This window comes from Pseudophryne corroboree, chromosome 1, assembly GCF_028390025.1.
Source record: "Pseudophryne corroboree isolate aPseCor3 chromosome 1, aPseCor3.hap2, whole genome shotgun sequence".
Lineage (NCBI taxonomy): Eukaryota > Metazoa > Chordata > Amphibia > Anura > Myobatrachidae > Pseudophryne > Pseudophryne corroboree.
In genome coordinates, this window is record NC_086444.1 from 1,077,941,552 (window position 1) to 1,077,959,173 (window position 17,622).

Below are 17,622 nucleotides of genomic sequence, written 5' to 3' on the forward strand. Positions count from 1 at the left end.
TGTACAAATAGGTTTTCCCAGGCCAAGCTCCTTTAATTTGATGATCAGTCTCCTGTGAGGCACTGTATCGAAGGCTTTTGCAAAATCTAAGTAGACCACATCCACTGCTTTTTCCTGGTCGAGATTGTTAGTCACTTCCTCATAGAAGCTAACTAAGTTAGTTTGACATGATCTGTCTCTCACAAACCCATGCTGGTTCTTGCTAATAATCTTAGCGGTATGCAGATATTCCTGTATGCTATCCCTTAAAATTTCTTCCAGTATTTTCCCCACTATAGATGTCAAACTAACTGGTCTGTAGTTACCCAGATTATTTTTAGATCCCTTTTTAAACAATGGCACTACCTCAGCTCTACGCCAATACAACGGTACCATGCCTGATCTAATTAAACTATTGAAAACCAAGTATAGGGGTCTTGCCAGTTGTGACCTGAGTTCCATAAGAACCATCGGGTGAAATCCATCTGGGCCAGGTGATTTATTAATCTTAATTTTGCTTAGTCTCTCCAGGACTGTTACTAACCTTAAACAAGTATCTAGCCACGAATCATTGCTGTCATTATCGTTATGCTCTATTCCCACTGTCGGTTCTTCTCTGGTGAACACTGATGAAAAAAATTTGTTCAGTATTTCCGCTTTTGTTCCATCATCATCTATCAATACTCCAAATTCACCTTTTATTGGACCTACGTTCTCCTTTTAACCTTTTACTGTTTATATATTTAAAAAACTTTTTAGGATTGGTTTTGCCCTCCATAGCGATTTGCTTTTCGTTATCAATTTTAGCTGCTCTTATTGCTTTTTTGCATCTTTTATTGCATTCCTTGTAGTACTGGAATGACTCTGCCTTTCCATTAGATTTAAATGCTTTAAAAGCATGCGTATTTTTATCCATTTCTTCATTGACCTTCTTATTAAGCCACATTGGTATGAGTTTGGTACTCCTGCGTTTGCTGCCCATCGGAATTAATTTGTGAATATTGCTATCTAGCAACCCTTTCAAAGCATCCTACATTTCCGTAGTGTTCTTGCCATGAAACAAAACCTTCCAGTCAATGTTGTTTAGTGCACTTCTCAGCATACTGAAGTTAGCCTTTGTAAAGTTAAATGTTTTGGTTGATCCCTTATAGCTATGTTTCTTAAAACTGATGTAGAATGTGATCATATAGTGATCACTGTTACCCATAGTCTCCCCAACTTTAGTGTTTGATATAATGTCCACATTATTAGTAATTACTAGATCCAGAGTAGTTTTACCTCTAGTTGGGTCCTCGACTACTTGAGACAAGTAGTGATCCTTTTAACGTATTAAAGAACTTGTTGCCCCTAGCCTTAACACATGGATCGTTACTCCAGTTTATATCAGGATAGTTAAAATCCCCAATCACTAGGATGTCCCCAAATTCCGCAGCCTTTTCAATTTGCTGCAAGACTTGTTCTTCCTCATGTATGCTAATATCCGGCTGTTTGTAGCACGTGCCTATGACTAGTTTTTTTTAATACCCCCACTTGAGATTTCTACCCATATTGACTCCACATTATCTCCAGTCCCCTCATAAATAACCTCCTTTAAGTACGGTTTAAGAGATGGCTTAACTTAAAGACATACACCTCCTCCTCTTTTGTTAGCCCTGTCTCTCCTGAAAAGAGAATACCCCTCCAAGTTTGCAACCCAGTCGTGAGGGTCGTCACACCATGTTTCCGTAATACCTATAATATCATACTGAGCCTTTGATGCTATCAATTCCAATTCCCCCATTTTACCTGCTAGGCTTCTTACATTCGCAAGCATACATTTTAGTTTAGTGTTTCCCTTGTCCGTTTGTTTTTTTAAGGGTATCCTATAATTGTTTACAAGTGCCTCCCTATAGTTACTCTTACTGACAGTTCTTCTCCTCCCTCCCTCTCCACCCCCATCTTGCTTACTATTCACCTTGATCACCTCATTTAGTCCTTCTAAATTCTCCGCCCCAACATAAGTATTTTCCCTTTCCCTACTTACATAATTTTCTGAATGCTGGAATGAAGACCCACAATTGTTGTTAGTTAATGTTTTGGCAATACCTTTGGTAATACCCTTATTAGTACCCATATAAGTACCCTTGCCGGCTGCTCTTTCCCTCCCCCCTTCTCCACCCCTATTTAGTTCACTACCACCAACCTTACTATTCTCACTGCATGACCCATAGTTTCTAACTAAACCCTCCCCCCAGGCTCCTAGTTTAAAAAGCTCCTCCAACCTTCTAACCATCCTTCGCCCCAGCACTGCAGCCCCCTCCTCATTCAGGTGCAATCCATCGCGACAAAAGAGATGGCGCCTGACTGAGAAGTCCGCCCAGTGTTCCAGGAACACAAACCCCTCCTTCCTACACCAGCTTCTAAGCCACACATTTACCTCCCGGATCTCCCTCTGCCTCCCTGGGCTAGCGCGTGGCACAAGTAGTATTTCGGAGAATATTACCTTAGATGTCCTTTCGTTAAGTTTCTTGCCTAAGTCCCTATAATCTTTCTTAAGGACATCCCACCTACCACTAACTTTGTCGTTGGTGCCAAAGTGCACCAAGACCACCGGGTCATTCCCAGCCCCTCCCAACAATCTATCTACTCGGTCTGCGATGTGCCGTACCTGAGCACCCGGGAGACAACAGACTGTACGGTGATCACGATCCTGGTAGCAGATTGCTCTGTCTGTCTTCCTGATGATAGAGTCCCCTACCACCACCATCTGCCTGGGTACCTCTCTCACTTTCATCCCATCTGTAGTGCCGGAGTGATCAGTCCTCCGGTTGCTAGAGGGAACAGTCTCCTCTGGCTCCATCATTTCCTCACTATCATCCACCGAATCTTCGTCCAGTCGGGCAAATTTGTTCGGGTTTGATAGTTCAGAGATGTTGTGACCCCCCCCTCTTTTTTTCCCTTCTAACAGTGACCCAACTAGCTACCTGATTATCCTCTTTTACCGGTGTCCCCCTCTGCAATTCCTCCATCAAAACTTTGCTTGAGATTGCGAATACCCCTCAGACGTGTAACGTTTTGCTCTAGATCAGTTACCTGGACTTCCAGGGCAACCGTTCGCACACATCTTGTGCAGATGTATTCACACTGGGTTGGCTGCTCCAGGTGCGAATACATCTTGCACGACACACACTGAGTGAGTTTCTCAAACAGGGCTCCCCCCATTGCTTGACAACTCAACTCCCTATTACCTTACGAAGAACAATGCAAAACAATACAAACTATGCAATACGATATTGCCTATAACCTAGCTGTGAACAGAATCATATTCACAACAGAAACAGCCAATTCAATCACATACACAATGAAGTAGGTAATCAATACTTATCTGAGTGGGCCCTCTCCTGCGTCACCGCTACTCCTCCTTGCAGTTACTCTGCACCTACTTCTCACTTGCTGCCATGCACCCGGCATCCGGCTCCTACTTTGTCCACAGTTCGCAGTCCCTTCTCACGCAGGCTGTGACTGCAGCAGCAGCAGCACACTCTCACTCACTCAGCAGCAGCAGTCCTCACACCCTTTCTCTCCCCCAGCAGTGCACACACACTCACCCAGCAGCAGCAGCAGCCCTCACACCCTTTCTCTCCCCCAGCAGTGCACACACACTCACCCAGCAGCAGCAGCAGCCCTCACACCCTTTCTCTCCCCCAGCACACTCTCTCACCCAGAAGCAGCAGCAGCCCTCACACCCTTTCTCTCCCCCAGCACACTCTCTCACCCAGCAGCAGCAGCCCTCACACCGACAGCAGCAGCCCTCTCACACTTACTTCTTTCACACACACAGAAATGTGGACCTCTTTCACACACAGTAATGGCTCTCACACACTTTCCCACTCACTCCTCTTGCTGCGGTAACAGCAGCGGCGGCCTGGCAGTGGTATGGACTTTCACCCTCTCCCTCTCTCACTCCTACACACCAGCGGGAGCAGCAGTGATCCTCTTGCTGCACGCTCCGCTATGCTCAGCCCGAACTCAGTTCCGACTTCAGCTCAGCGCTCAGCCCGGCAACCGACTTCTGGTTTCCGTCCCAGCGTACTGCGTTCCGTCCCAGCCACTACTACCTTTTTCACCTCTTTTTGTGTATTGGAATACCGCTTCACCTGCAGTCCAAGTTTTGGGGGACTCTAAGCTTGGGGCACTCTAAGCTTGGTGTGCAGAGAGGTGAGGCACTCTAAACTTGGTGTGCAGAGAGGTGAGACACTATAAGCTTGGTGTGCAGAGAGGTGAGACAATCTAAGCCTGGTGTGCAGAGATGTGAAACACTCTAAGCTTGGTGTGCAGAGAGTTGAGACACTCTAAGCTTGGTGTGCAGAGAGGTGAGACACTCTAAGCTTAGTATGCAGAGAGGTGAGGCACTCTAAGCTTGGTGTGCATAGAGGTGAGGCACTCTAAGCAGTAGCGGATCTTGCCACGGGCAAGCTGGACTTTTGCCCGGGGCGCCACCATCCGGAGGGCGGCGCACCATGGCAAGATCTACTACCGTGCCCCCCGCTGTGAAGGGAATTAGACGCTACGCATCTAGTTTCCCTTTGTGGAGAGGACCTTTGCTGTGCGGTGCGCGATTACGTCATTGCGCACCGCACAGCATTGTGGGACTGACACAGACGCTAGGGGTCATATTTGACCTCTAGTGTCTGTCTATGCTGCGCTATGGGAGAGACGTCATGACGTCTCTCCCATAGGTCCGAGGAGAGCAGCGGCGCCGGCGGAGGTCTGCAGTGGTCAGGAATCAGGAGCGGGGATTGTAAGTATTATTATTTTTCTGGGTGTGTGTCTAAGTGGCGCTACTCTACAGGGGGCACAAATGGGGGCACAACTCTACAGGGGGCGTAACAGACCAGCTTCTGCGGGTAGGTCTACGTATCTTACTTCCGCAGCCCCCCGACCAAGAAGACTTATTCAGCTTCTAAGTTACAGTCCTTTCAGACGACCAAGTTCAAGGGCAAATCCAGAGGTGCTTCTACGTCCTCCAGCGGCGCAAGAGGTAAACCACGCAATCCAGCAACTGCAGGTGCTCAGGAACAGAGCTCTTGCTTTGCTTCCTCAAACACTTCAGCATGTCGGTGGACCACAATGCCTGGAAGGCTGTCAGGTGGGAGCCCGACTACAATTCTTCAGTCAGATCTGGTCAAATTTGTGCCAGGATCCCTGGGTCATAGATCTTATTTCCCAGGGCTACAGACTGGAGTTCCAAGAGCTCCCACCTCACAGATTCTTCAAATCAGGCTTGCCAGCTTCACAAGAGGCAAGTATAACTTTACAGCACACCATCCAAAAACTGGTACAGACTCATTGTTCCAGTTCCACCCCATCTACTAAACAAGGTGTACTATTCCAACTTGTTCGTAGTACCGAAGCCGGACGGTTTGGTAAGACCGATTCTGAACCTCAAGTCTTTGAACCCGTACTTACGAGTGTTCAAATTCAAGATGGAATCTCTGAGAGCGGTGATCTCAGGTCTGGAGGAGGGGGAATTCCTAGTGTCTCTGGATATCAAGGATGCGTACCTTCACATTCCGATCTGGCCGCCTCATCAGGCTTATCTACGGTTTGCACTGTACAACTGTCACTACCAGTTCCAGGCCCTGCCATTTGGTCTCTCCACGGCACAAAGGGTGTTCACCAAGGTGATGGCAGAGATGATGTTTTTACTCCGCAAACAGGGATTGAACATAATTCCGTACCTTGACGATCTCCTGATAAAAGCGCCGTCCAGGGAGAGGTTGCTGGACAGCATTGGTCTCTCAACCAAACTCCTCCAGGATCACGGGTGGATTCTGAACCTTCTGAAGCCTCACCTAGGGAGGCTCCCATTCCTGGGAATGATACTGGACATGGAGTCACAAAAGGTGTTCCTTCTCTTGGAAAAGGCATTGATAATCCAGTCGATGGTTCAGGATGTCCTGAAGCTAACCCGGGTGTCGGTGCATCTGTGCATTTTCCTTCTGGGGAAAATGGTGGCCTCTTATGAGGCACTTCAATACGGAAGGTTTCACGCAAGACCCTTCCGGCTTGATCTGTTGGACAAATGGTCCTGATCGCATCTTCACATGCACCAGAGGATCTGTCTGTCGCCAAAGGCCAGGATCTCCCTTCTGTGGTGGCTACAGTCTTCTCACGTTGTCGCAGGAAGGAGGTTCGGAATTCAGAACTGGATTCTATTAACCACAGACGCAAGCCTCTGAGGTTGGGGAGCAGTCACTCAGGGGGTGCAGTTTCAGGGAAGATGGTCAAGTCAGGAAGTCATCCTTCCAATCAACATTCTGGAACTCAGGGCCATATTCAATGCCCTTCTGCAGGCCTCACATCTTCTTCAAGATCAGGCAATTCAGGTCCAGTCGGACAATGTGACGGCAGTAACGTACATAAACCGACAGGGCGGAACGAAAAGCAGAGCAGCAATGTCAGAGGTGTCAAGAATTCTCCTCTGGGCAGAAAGAAACGCTGTGGCATTGTCAGCGGTCTTCATTCCAGGAGTAGACAACTGGGAAGCAGACTTCCTTAGCAGACACGACATGCACCCGGAAGTGTTCAGGTGCATGACAAGTCGATGGGGATAGCCACAAATCAACATGATGGCCTCTCGTCTCAACAAGAAGCTCAAGCGGTATTGTTCCAGGTCGAGAGACCCACAGGTGGTGGCGACAGACGCCCTGATGACTCCATGGGTCTATCAGATGGTGTACGTGTTTCCGCCACTTCCTCTGATCCCAAGAATTCTAAAGTGAATTAAAAGGGAAAAGGTTCAAGCAATACTCATTGCTCCGGACTAGCCAAGACGGGCCTGGTACGCCTGACCTTCTGGAGTTGCTCCTCAAAGATCCGTGGCCTCTACCTCTTCGCGAGGATCTTCTGCAACAGGGCCCGTTCATCTATCTGGACTTACCGCGGCTACGTTTGACGGCATGGAAGTTGAATGGCTAATTGTAGCCAGGAGTGAGATCCCTAAAAAGTAGAGATGAGCCTGTTTGGATTTACTCGGTTCTTTAAGCCAGAATTATCGCCATTTCTTATTTTGTGGATTTTTCTTATTGGTTAACCAAAACATGTGACGTCCGATAGCCAATAAGGAGATTTGGGTAAATCCGAGTAAAACCGAACCCGCTCATCTCTACTAAAAAGTTTATCCCGACTGTGATCCAAGCCAGGAACGGGGTAACATCTAAGCATTACTATCGTATTTGGAAGATATACGTCTCTTGATGTGAGAGTAGAAATTATTCTGCGGTGGAATTTCATCTGGGACATTTCCTGCTTTTTCGGCAGGCAGGCATGGATGTGCGTCTGGGCTCCATAAAAGTCCAGATTTCGGCCTTGTCCATTTTCTTTCAGAAACAATTGGCTTCTCTCCCTCAGGTCCAGACGTTCTTGAAAGGTGTTCCGCACATCCAGCCTCCCTTTGGGCCTCCCACGGCACATTGGGATTTCAATGTGGTGCTGCAGTTCCTCCAATCGGACTGTTTTGAACCGTTACAGGATGTGGACGTAAAATATCTTATGTGGAAGACCGTCACACTGTTGGCCTTGGCTTCAGCAAGACGTGTGTCGGAGCTGGGGGAATTGCCTCACAAAAGTCCCTATTTAATTTTCCACGAGGACAGAGCTGAACTCAGAACTCGTCAGCAATTTCTTCCTAAAGTGGTGTCCGCATTTCACATCAACCAACCTATTGAGGTCCCGGTTGAAACCAACACCTCTGCTACTTCAAAGTCTTTGGATGTTGTGAGGGCTTTGAAGGTGTATGTGAAAAGAACAGCTCGTCACAGAAAAACGGACTCGCTGTTTGTTCTTTATGATCTCAATAAGATTGGGTGTCCTGCTTCAAAGCAGACAATTGCACGCTGTATCAGACTTACTATCCAGCATGCTTATTCCATGGCAGGTTTGCCATGTCCAATATCTGTACAGGCCCACTCTATTAGGTCGGTGGGTTTTTCCTGGGTGGCTGACCAGGGTTTCTCGGCTTTACAGCTCTGCCGAGCAGCTACTTGGTCAGGTTCGAACATGTTTGCTAAGTTCTACAAGTTCGATACTTTGGCCTCTGAGAACCTTCAGTTTGGTCAATCAGTTCTGCAGGAACCTCAGCACTCTCCCACCCGGTTTGGGAGCTTTGGTACATCCCCATGGTACTAAATGGACCCCAGTATCCTCTAGGACGTAAGAGAAAATAGGATTTTAATTACCTACCGGTAAATCCTTTTCTCGTAGCCCGTAGAGGATACTGGGCGCCCGCCCACTGCTTCATTCTTCCTGCACTTTTACTTGGTTAAGTAATGTTGGTTCAGCCATTGCTGTTCCTGTTTCAAGTTTGGTTAGCTTGGCTTCCCTCTTGTTGTGTGTGCTGATTCGGAATCTCACCACTATTCTTATCTATCCTTCTCTCAAAGTATGTCCATCTTCTCGGGTATAGTTTCCTAGACTGAGTCTGGTAGGAGGGGCATAGAGGGAAGAGCCAGCCCACACTATCAAATTCTTAAAGTGCCCATGGCTCCTAGTGGACCCGTCTATACCCTATGGTACTAAATGGACTTCAGTATCCTCTACGGACTACGAGAAAAGGATTTACCGGTAGATAATTAAAATCCTATTTTTGGCTACATCATGAGAGTGAGGGTCATTAGGACTGTACGTATTGCATGCGGTACATTTCTATGTAGTTTTGTTTTATAATAGGTGCACCTACAAATATGCTTCTCTGGCTAACTACAATTAGAATGTGCATCATGCACCGCACTAAGGGCCTAATTCTAAGTTGATCGCAGCAGCAAATATGTTAGCAGTTGGGCAAAACCATGTGCACTGCAGGGAGGCTGATATAACATGTGCAGAGAGAGTTAGATTTGGGTGGGGTGTGTTCAAACTGAAATCTAAATTGCAGTATAAAAATCAAGCAGCCAGTATTTACCCTGCACAGAAACAAAATAACCCACCCAAATCTAACTCTCTCTGCACATGTTACATCTGCCACACCTGCAGTGCACATGGGCCCTCATTCCGAGTTGATCGGTCGCAAGGCGAATTTAGCAGAGTTACACACGCTAAGCCGCCGCCTACTGGGAGTGTATCTTAGCTTCTTAAAATTGCGACCGATGTATTCGCAATATTGCGATTACTAACTACTTAGCAGTTTCAGAGTAGCTCCAGACTTACTCTGCCTGTGCGATCAGTTCAGTGCTTGTCGTTCCTGGTTGACGTCACAAACACACCCAGCGTTCGCCCAGGCACTCCCACCGTTTCCCCGGCCACTCCTGCGTTTTTTCCGGAAACGGTAGCGTTTTCAGCCACACGCCCCTGAAACGCCGTGTTTCCGCCCAGTAACACCCATTTCCTGTCAATCACATTACGATCGCCGGAGCGAAGAAAAAGCCGTGAGTAAAATTACTTTCTTCATAGTAAAGTTACTTGGCGCAGTCGCAGTGCGAACATTGCGCATGCGTACTAAGCGGATTTTCCCTGCGATGCGATGAAAAATACCGAGCGAACAACTCGGAATGAGGGCCATGGTTTTGCCCAATTGCTAACAAACTTGCTGCTGCGATCAACTCAGAATTACCCCCTAGGACTATTATAGGAGTGTCCTCATTCCACCAACTCAGAGCTGGTTCAAAACGAAAGGTGAAATCTACCTATTCTCAAATTTACCTTCCTCTCCAGACCTCTCACCTGCTCTTCACACTCGTATATCCAACTGTCTCTCTACTATCTCGTCTTGGATGTCCCAGCGCTTTCTTAAACTTAACATGTCTAAGACTGAGCTGATCATCTTCCCACCCTCCCGCACAACCTCACCTCCCACAATTTCATTATTGATGGCACTACTATCTCCTCTAGTCCCCAAGTACGCTGTCTTGGAGTAATCCTTGACTCCTCCCTCTCCTTCAAACCACACATTCAGCACCTCTCACAAACCTGCTGTTTCCATCTCAAAAACATCTCCAGGATCAGACCCTTTCTCACCCAGGATGTAAGCTTTCACGAGCAGGGCCCTCTTCCCTCATGTGCTTTTACTTCTCTTACTTAACCTATCTTCTTTTCAATACTCCCTTTGACGGCACGAATCCCTCGGTTTTCTGCCGCCCTGATATTTATTTCAGTGTTGTCTGCTGACGAAGCTATGTTGATATAACCTGTACTTGTCCTATATTGTATTGAATTGTAACTCAATGTTTCCTTGTTTTTGCTTATTTGTTTATGTACTCTGTAATTGGGCGCTGTTGATCCCTTTTGGCGCCATATAAATAAAGGATAATAATAAAATAGCTGTAATTCCCACTTCACAAAAATCTTGCAGAGCAAGAGCCTCCCTAAAATGCTCTTTACTAAGACAGACATTGCTCTGCAAACGGAAATATCCAGTATTGCAATAAGCCAGCGTGACATCTCTGTACATTGCAAGAAAAGCCTTCATTATGTGCAACTCCTCTGATTGACTAATGCAAACTTGCGCAAATTCCGCTATCTTGCCTCATTAACCATTGTACTTTGGAAGAAACCTAGGCACAGTTACTTACATTGAGCCCCTCTGCATGAGCAAAGAATGTTTTTCACAGTGCCTTACCTATTTTGTCACTGAAGCTTGTCCAAGATCACATGACAGTGATAATAGGATTCAATCAAACTTGGATCTTCCACACATTTATCATTTTCTATTCTGTAGAATTATGCATTGGGTGGGTTATTGACTGGTGCAATAGTATAGAGCCCAGCACTCAGGTTTTATAGTGGGCCGCCCATTGTTTTGTATAGACCTGCTGCCGTTGATCTGTGTATCCTGGCAGCACCTCGTCAGAAGACTGGATCAGCGGAAGCAAGCAGTTTTCCCCCAGCGTCTCCCACTTCTTAGTGTATTCCTCTTTTGGTTTTGGATGGAATTATGCTTTGACTGGTCTTTCTTGTGTAAAAGTATTCTAGCATTGGGTGGGAAACCAATCTTTTACTTTGTAATAAATGAATAAAGATGAAACATCACAAATTAGCTTTTATTCCAGGGAAGCTGTTAAGAGTGAGTACGTTTGGCTATTAATACTTCTCATTGTTAATTATGGAAATCAATAAGAACATAAGCAATTAATTTTACAGTGAAATAATGTGTTTCTAATCAAACCAAATACAGGGTAATTATGTCAGCTTATAAAGGAGTGGGCCTGATTTAGTCTTTTTTTTTTTTTTCTCTCATGCTTTTGTATTTCTTTGTGTTACCATTTGTCTTCTGTTTTTGCAGAAAGCCGAATGATTCTCGATGCTTTTGCCCAGCAGTGTAGCAGAGTACTCGGCCTATTGAACTGTGGGGGGAAGCTTTTGGACTCCAAGCATTCCCAGTCTCTGGTGTCTTGTGTGAAACAGGAAAATAACGGTTACAGTGAGAGGTCAGAGCAATGCCAGCTTAGTAAAACCTTTCACAACCAACCGTCGGACAAGTCAGAGGTAGAAATGCAGTACCTGCAAAAAAAGCAACAGACCTCAGCTTTCTTAAGGGTCTTCACAGACTCACTTCAAAACTACCTTTTGGCCGGAAGCTTTCCTGCTCGGAATACCTCATCCTCGAGTGACTATGGTCACTTGACAGACATGGATGCTCTTTCGTCTTCTCCAGTGCACACGATGGGTGGGTGGGCGTCCCCAGCAACCTCTGAATCACACGGACACCCGTCTTCCTCCACCCTTCCAGAGGAGGAAGATGACGATGAAGAGGGTTACTGTCCCAGGTGTCAGGAACTGGAACAGGAGGTCATCTGCCTACAACAGGAGAATGAGGAGCTCAGGAGGAAGTTAGAAAGTATACCAGGTACTCTACAGGTGTCTGATTATAATTATATCATGATAACATTTCTTGTCAATTTGTTTTAAGTACATTTAAACATTGATAATGTTAAAGCAGATACAGGAAGATTTTACCAGTTGTCCAATTTGAAAGAGTGGCTGACATTTCTGTGTATTTATTTATTTGCAGTTTTTTATATAGTACCTACATATTATGCAGCACTTTACAGAGAATGGGTGAGATGTATCAAGCCTTGGACAGAGATAAGTGGGAGAGATAAAGCAGCAAGCAGTCTTTCATGTTGCAGTCAAAATTATAGGAGCTGATTGGTACTTTATCTCTCTCCAAGTCTCAGATCCGCCGCTTGTGTACGATAACTCTGAGTATCCCTAATGTCGCGCAGCATGGCTATCGGAAGTAAGATGCTGGAGCCATGTAAACTGTGTACTGGATCGCAGTGGCAAGCTATGACACGCCTCTGAAACGGTTGTGAACAGTGGCGGCTCCAGCTTTAGCACAGTTCTATATTCAAATAGAGGAGCCACACCAACTGCCACCCCAACCGCTGCAACACATTGCCAGCCGGGACTCACTGGCAGTTGGTGTGGGCTCCCCTATGTGAAATTTGAACCTTGCTGAAGCCCCACCTCTGCAACTGCCACTGGTCGTGACATGTCTGCGTTTGAGTCCTCTTTACCTCCCACAAGCATTCTCTGACTGCCAATCACTTTGCGAATATCCCTAACTGCGACCATTTTGGCACATGCGCAGTGCGGCCTAGACGCAATCCCTCCACTGCATGCAACATCATCATTGCGTGCCGTCCATCTCTGAATCAGGCCCTCTATACAGTGGCTCTGAGGTCTGAATTTTGGGTTTCAATGTATTCTTCAACATTATCTAGATAGAGAGTCAATAGTTGACCCCATATGGTCAGCAGGGTCAAAAGGTCAACAGATTAAAAGTAGGCAGTGCTTAAGGTCGACAGGTACAAAAGGTCGACATGGTCAAAAGGTTTACACCCCTGAATGTTACCAGATGTTGGAGATATGGGTCCTATACAGATTGGATCGCAAAAAACAATTCAACTGCGCATGCACCTGCATTTACTTCAGGCAGCCCGCAGTAAATGCGAACGCGTCTGCCTGTCAATCAGTCAGAGGCGTTTGCGGGGTGGGAGGGGGGTGGCAACACTCCGTTTCCAAGACGGAGCATTGTGGGGTCGGCAACGGAGAAACGGGGGCAGTGCCAGTCGAACGGGGGCTTGGCGTGGGCGTGATCGGGGCAGCTGCGTGACATCACATGCAGCCGCTGCAATCACAAAGATGGCGGCGGGCCTCCTGCGGTCGCAGCCAGGCTGCGCCGCAGGAGGCTACCCTATTTTTAGCGATCATGCTGAAATTGCAGTGCGACCGCAATTTCCCCGGGGTCTCATGGAAGGGGGGGCGGCGTATAGCATTCTGGGTGGCCTTGCCCTGAGATGGGCGGCCCCCAGCATGCGATCAAAAGGATTGCAAATTCTGCTACTTAGTAGAATTTGCAGTCCCTACTGAATCGGGTCCAATGTCCAGTAAACCTCATTTACTAACTTCCACTGAGTTGAGAACATTAGTTCTGAAGCACACAAAGCAGCTTCCCCAGGCCAGTTACATGCTGCCTGCACATTGATTGATGTGTTTCAGTGCAAATTGTGCGCCTAAATGTCACTTAGCAACAGCGCCCTAGTGAGATCTAAAATAATTGCCTGTGTACTTATGGTGATCATGTGCTGTCAGTCTGAAACATTGAACCCGTTATGGGTATTTATGGGTTGACATTTAGCTCAAAGAATTTTGTCAATTGACTTTACAAATAATTTGCTTGATCTGGTATTTACAGGACTGTTATATTACTGTTCCATTTTCTCATTTCATTGTTTTCTTGAGATGCGGATGAAAGCTGTAAGCTGAGATAGGAGATGAGCAGAGTATTGCAGATGGTATTGTCCTCTGATAACACTGCAATGCTCTATTGATCATCAGATGCATAAAGCAGAGACATGTGTTATGTTACCAGGGAAGGAGCGAGTATTAGAAGGGAGTTGTCATTTCAACAGATTGCAATATACCGTTACATTTTTATTATTACAATATCTGATCATGGTTGTGAGCCCGATTCAGAGATTGGCGAGGTTACAGGTTACTGAAGGTGGACGGTGCTTTCACACAACCGGGGCTAATGAAGCTGCGTTCAAGGGCACAGCCACTAGCTTTGGCACACCTAGAAGACAGGGCTGACACATCCCCATTTGCCACGTTGGGGATGTGCCACGTTGTAGCACTCTCCTGATCGGCTGTGTGCTCCTGTACTGAGTGACAGGCGGCACACGGCAGTGTTACAATGTAGCGCCTATGCGCTCCATTGTAACCAATGGTGGGAACTTTCTGCTCAGCGGTGACGTCACTTTAGGTCAACCGCAGGGCAGAAAGTTCCCACCATTGGTTACAATAGAGCGCATAGGCGATCAGGAGAGTGCTACAACGTGGCGCTCCCTGATTGGCTGAAGAAACCCACTTAGACAGAAGTCAGAGTGGGTTTCTGGCATTCGGGGAAAGGAGTCCCATGTGAAAACATGGGGCCCCTTTCAGTTCGTGGCTCGGGTATCCGTTTTGTTATTTTATTCAAGTACCTGGATTACAAATGGATGCCCTGAGGAGCCTGGGACCCTGGATCTGGTGAGTAGAATTTATTCAACAGGTACCCCTTGGATTCTACTGGAGAAGAGGACCGACCTGCGTGTGAACATAAGGTAAGTATGTATGTATGTTTGTGTGCATGTATGTAATAAATCTTTACTTTCACGGTGTGTGTGTCTTGTCTTTATTTGGGTATTTTTTTAGTAGTAGTACTACAGGTACCAGCGGGCCCGTTTTTCCGCCGCATGCTGGTACTTGTGGTTCTCCAAGTACCAGCATGCGGGGGAGGCTTGCTGGGCCTTGTAGTACTGCTACTAAAAACAATATCTTTTCATTATCACAAAAGGCTATCAGCCCCCCCATCCGCAGCCCATTGGATGGGGGGGGACAGCCTCGGGCTTCACCCCTGGCCCTTGGGTGGCTGGGGGCGGGGGACCCCTTGATTGAAGGGGTCCCCACTCCCCCAGGGTACCCCGGCCAGGGGTGACTAGTTGGATTTTTGATGCCACGGCCGCAGGGCACTATATAAAAGTGACCCCCGGCTGTGGCATTATCTGTCCAGCTAGTGGAGCCCGGTGCTGGTTTTAAAAATACGGGGGACCCCTACTCTTTTTGTCCCCCGTATTTTTGGAACCAGGATCGGCTCAAAGAGCCCGAGGCTGGTTATGCTTAGGAGGGGGGACCCCACGCAATTTTTTTTTTTTGATTTTACACTGTTTAATTTTAAAAAAAAAATGAACCCCAGCACGGATCACACAGATCCGGCCGAGATTCATTTTTAAAAAGTCGGCAGTGTTTTGCTAATCACTGCCGTAAAAAAAAAAAAAAAAACACGAATGACATCGACATCGGAACAAAAGAAAAACCCGAATACGACAGCTTAGTAAATTAGTCGTAATAAATTCAAAAAGTTGCAGTTTTACACTTTCGATGTCATTCGTGATTGAACTTTGACCTGAAACGGGAAAATACGAATGTTAGTAAATTTACCCCATCCTTTTGAATACGAAGATGCATAAAAAAATTTTAATTTAAAAAACCCTGATACCTCCAACAGTATTACAGGGAACATGAAGAAGACATGAAAAACGTCAGCATTTGACTCTTTAATGACTTATTGGGAGAGGGTGATCCTTCAGTGATTTAGCCACCTGCTTGCACCTGGGGAGCGCAAAAGGAGAATAATCGACATTTCTTTTTTAGGCTGTAACATGTCAATCATTCTGTGGCTTAGGGGGCACTGCCAGTAACATCACATCCCCAGATCTGCACTTGTGCAGTACAGATCCTGAGTACAGATCCTGAGTATGCGCAGATCAGGAAGCATTGGAGATGTACGTAGACCATCGGGTTAGCGTACATCTATGAATCAGGTCCGTGTTCCTAAATGTTTTAAGGGGCTTATTTATGAAGTTAATAATTGCAGTCAGTCCTCCAAAAACATTTTTAGAGTATTGAGATTATGTAAGGCGCGGGTACTGCAGCTGAAATAGATATCAGTTATCCCCTTCTTGGGGTATGCAGAGGTAGCTATAGCTTAGCAATAGCTTTCTATGAGGACTGTGATAATGCCACATTCGCAAAGTGCTTTTCTGAACTCCGTTGGCTAATAGCATCTTTAACATATTGGCTACACTAATGCTTGCACATGTATGGCTCGATGCCCGCACATGCACAATAGCTCAGCTGGGTCCAAACCCAGAAGTAACGTGACAGTGTAAGCCAGCATTTCTAATTTTCCTTCTCCGGCACAGGTTCTACCCCATAATATATAACTCGCTTTGATAAAAAGTGGACATTTTTGGGGCACTAACACATATTTCAATAAATAAGCTCCGTCCTAATATACTATAGTCATTACCCTTTTGACAGTGTGCAAGAAAATACCATCTCACCTAGGCTAATATGAATGTAAAAATGCCCATGGTTGCATTGTGGTTTGTTTCATTGATTCAGCAGAAGTAATGTATTTGTCTCTGGATTTGACCTGAAACCAGTCTGATTAATTCAGAACTTTATAGTCTGTTTTGAGGCACAACAGAAAACTTATTTTGCTATTTGGTATGTGTAAGCCATAAACGCCATAATCATGGTTATATAATTTCCAACTTTGGTAAATATATCCCCGGACTAACTCTGTAAGCTAATGAGAACAGAATACATCATACACCATTTTATTGTGGTATACGGACTATAGATCTACACTAAAAAGGTCTACAGTTAATAGGTCTACCACTAATGGTAGACATACATTAGGTCGACAGGGTCAAAGGTCGACATGTAAAAGGTAGACAGTTCAACAGGTCAACATGGTTAAAAGGTCAACTATTGTACTATTGCAACTTCCATGGTCTGTACATCTGTCCAAATTGGCCCTTCCGTCATGTCCTACATGGGATCTCATTGCATATTTCAATAAAATATGAAACCTGAGGCCTTATGTATGTATTCAGTAAAATTGAACAGTTTATTTTTAATTAATAGACCTTCAGGGTAATTTTATCAGAATGAAAACTTGCGCACAGGTCCCCTTGGTCTTTAGACACATTCAAGGCTAGAGTGTATTAGTGCACTGTCAACTTCCACATACAGTGACGCATATTTAGCCCACTCTGTCACCACATTTATTTATTTTTTGCAATATGCAGCATTGTTTATTGATTTTAGACAAGCATACAGTAGTCCAAAAATAAATGTCCAATGACAATAGAATAGCAGTACAATAAAAAGCATACAGACATCCACAGAGAACAATGCAATAGGTGAATGTGCAAAACAAGCATGGACTATCAAAATGCAGAAAGAAGCAAGCATAGCCACTGACAAAAACAGGACAAGTAAGGCATACCTCCCAACATGATCCTCTCCAGGAGGGACACAATGCTCTGCTTCTGGACTTTTCTCTTCATTTATGATTGCCGGCATCTGTTTTGAACAGGTTCATGGATAAGAAAGGTGGTTCAGCACAGGTGATGGTAATTATAAATTAAGAGGGAAGTCCAGAAGCAGAGCATTGTGTCCCTCCTGGAGAGGGTCATGTTGGGAGGTATGAGTAAGGGGAGGGAAGAGGGAGGAGGAAAAGGAGGGGAGCGCTATACCATGTGTGCCAGGGACTCAAACATTGGCTGCTACAGTATATTACTCGCAGACAACTTAAACTCCAACCATGAG

At 45.9% G+C, this 17,622-nt stretch overlaps 1 protein-coding gene across 2 annotated transcripts in view; it reads left to right on the forward strand.

The window, feature by feature from the left end:
* The window catches only part of BEND4 (BEN domain containing 4), a 226,943-nt gene that overhangs the window by 109,878 nt on the left and 99,443 nt on the right, over nt 1–17,622 (forward strand). For both annotated transcript variants that reach the window (XM_063921006.1, XM_063921005.1), the window contains exon 2: nt 11,237–11,800. In XM_063921006.1, the coding sequence (XP_063777076.1) occupies nt 11,237–11,800 (564 nt within the window). The remainder of the gene's footprint in view (nt 1–11,236; nt 11,801–17,622) is intronic.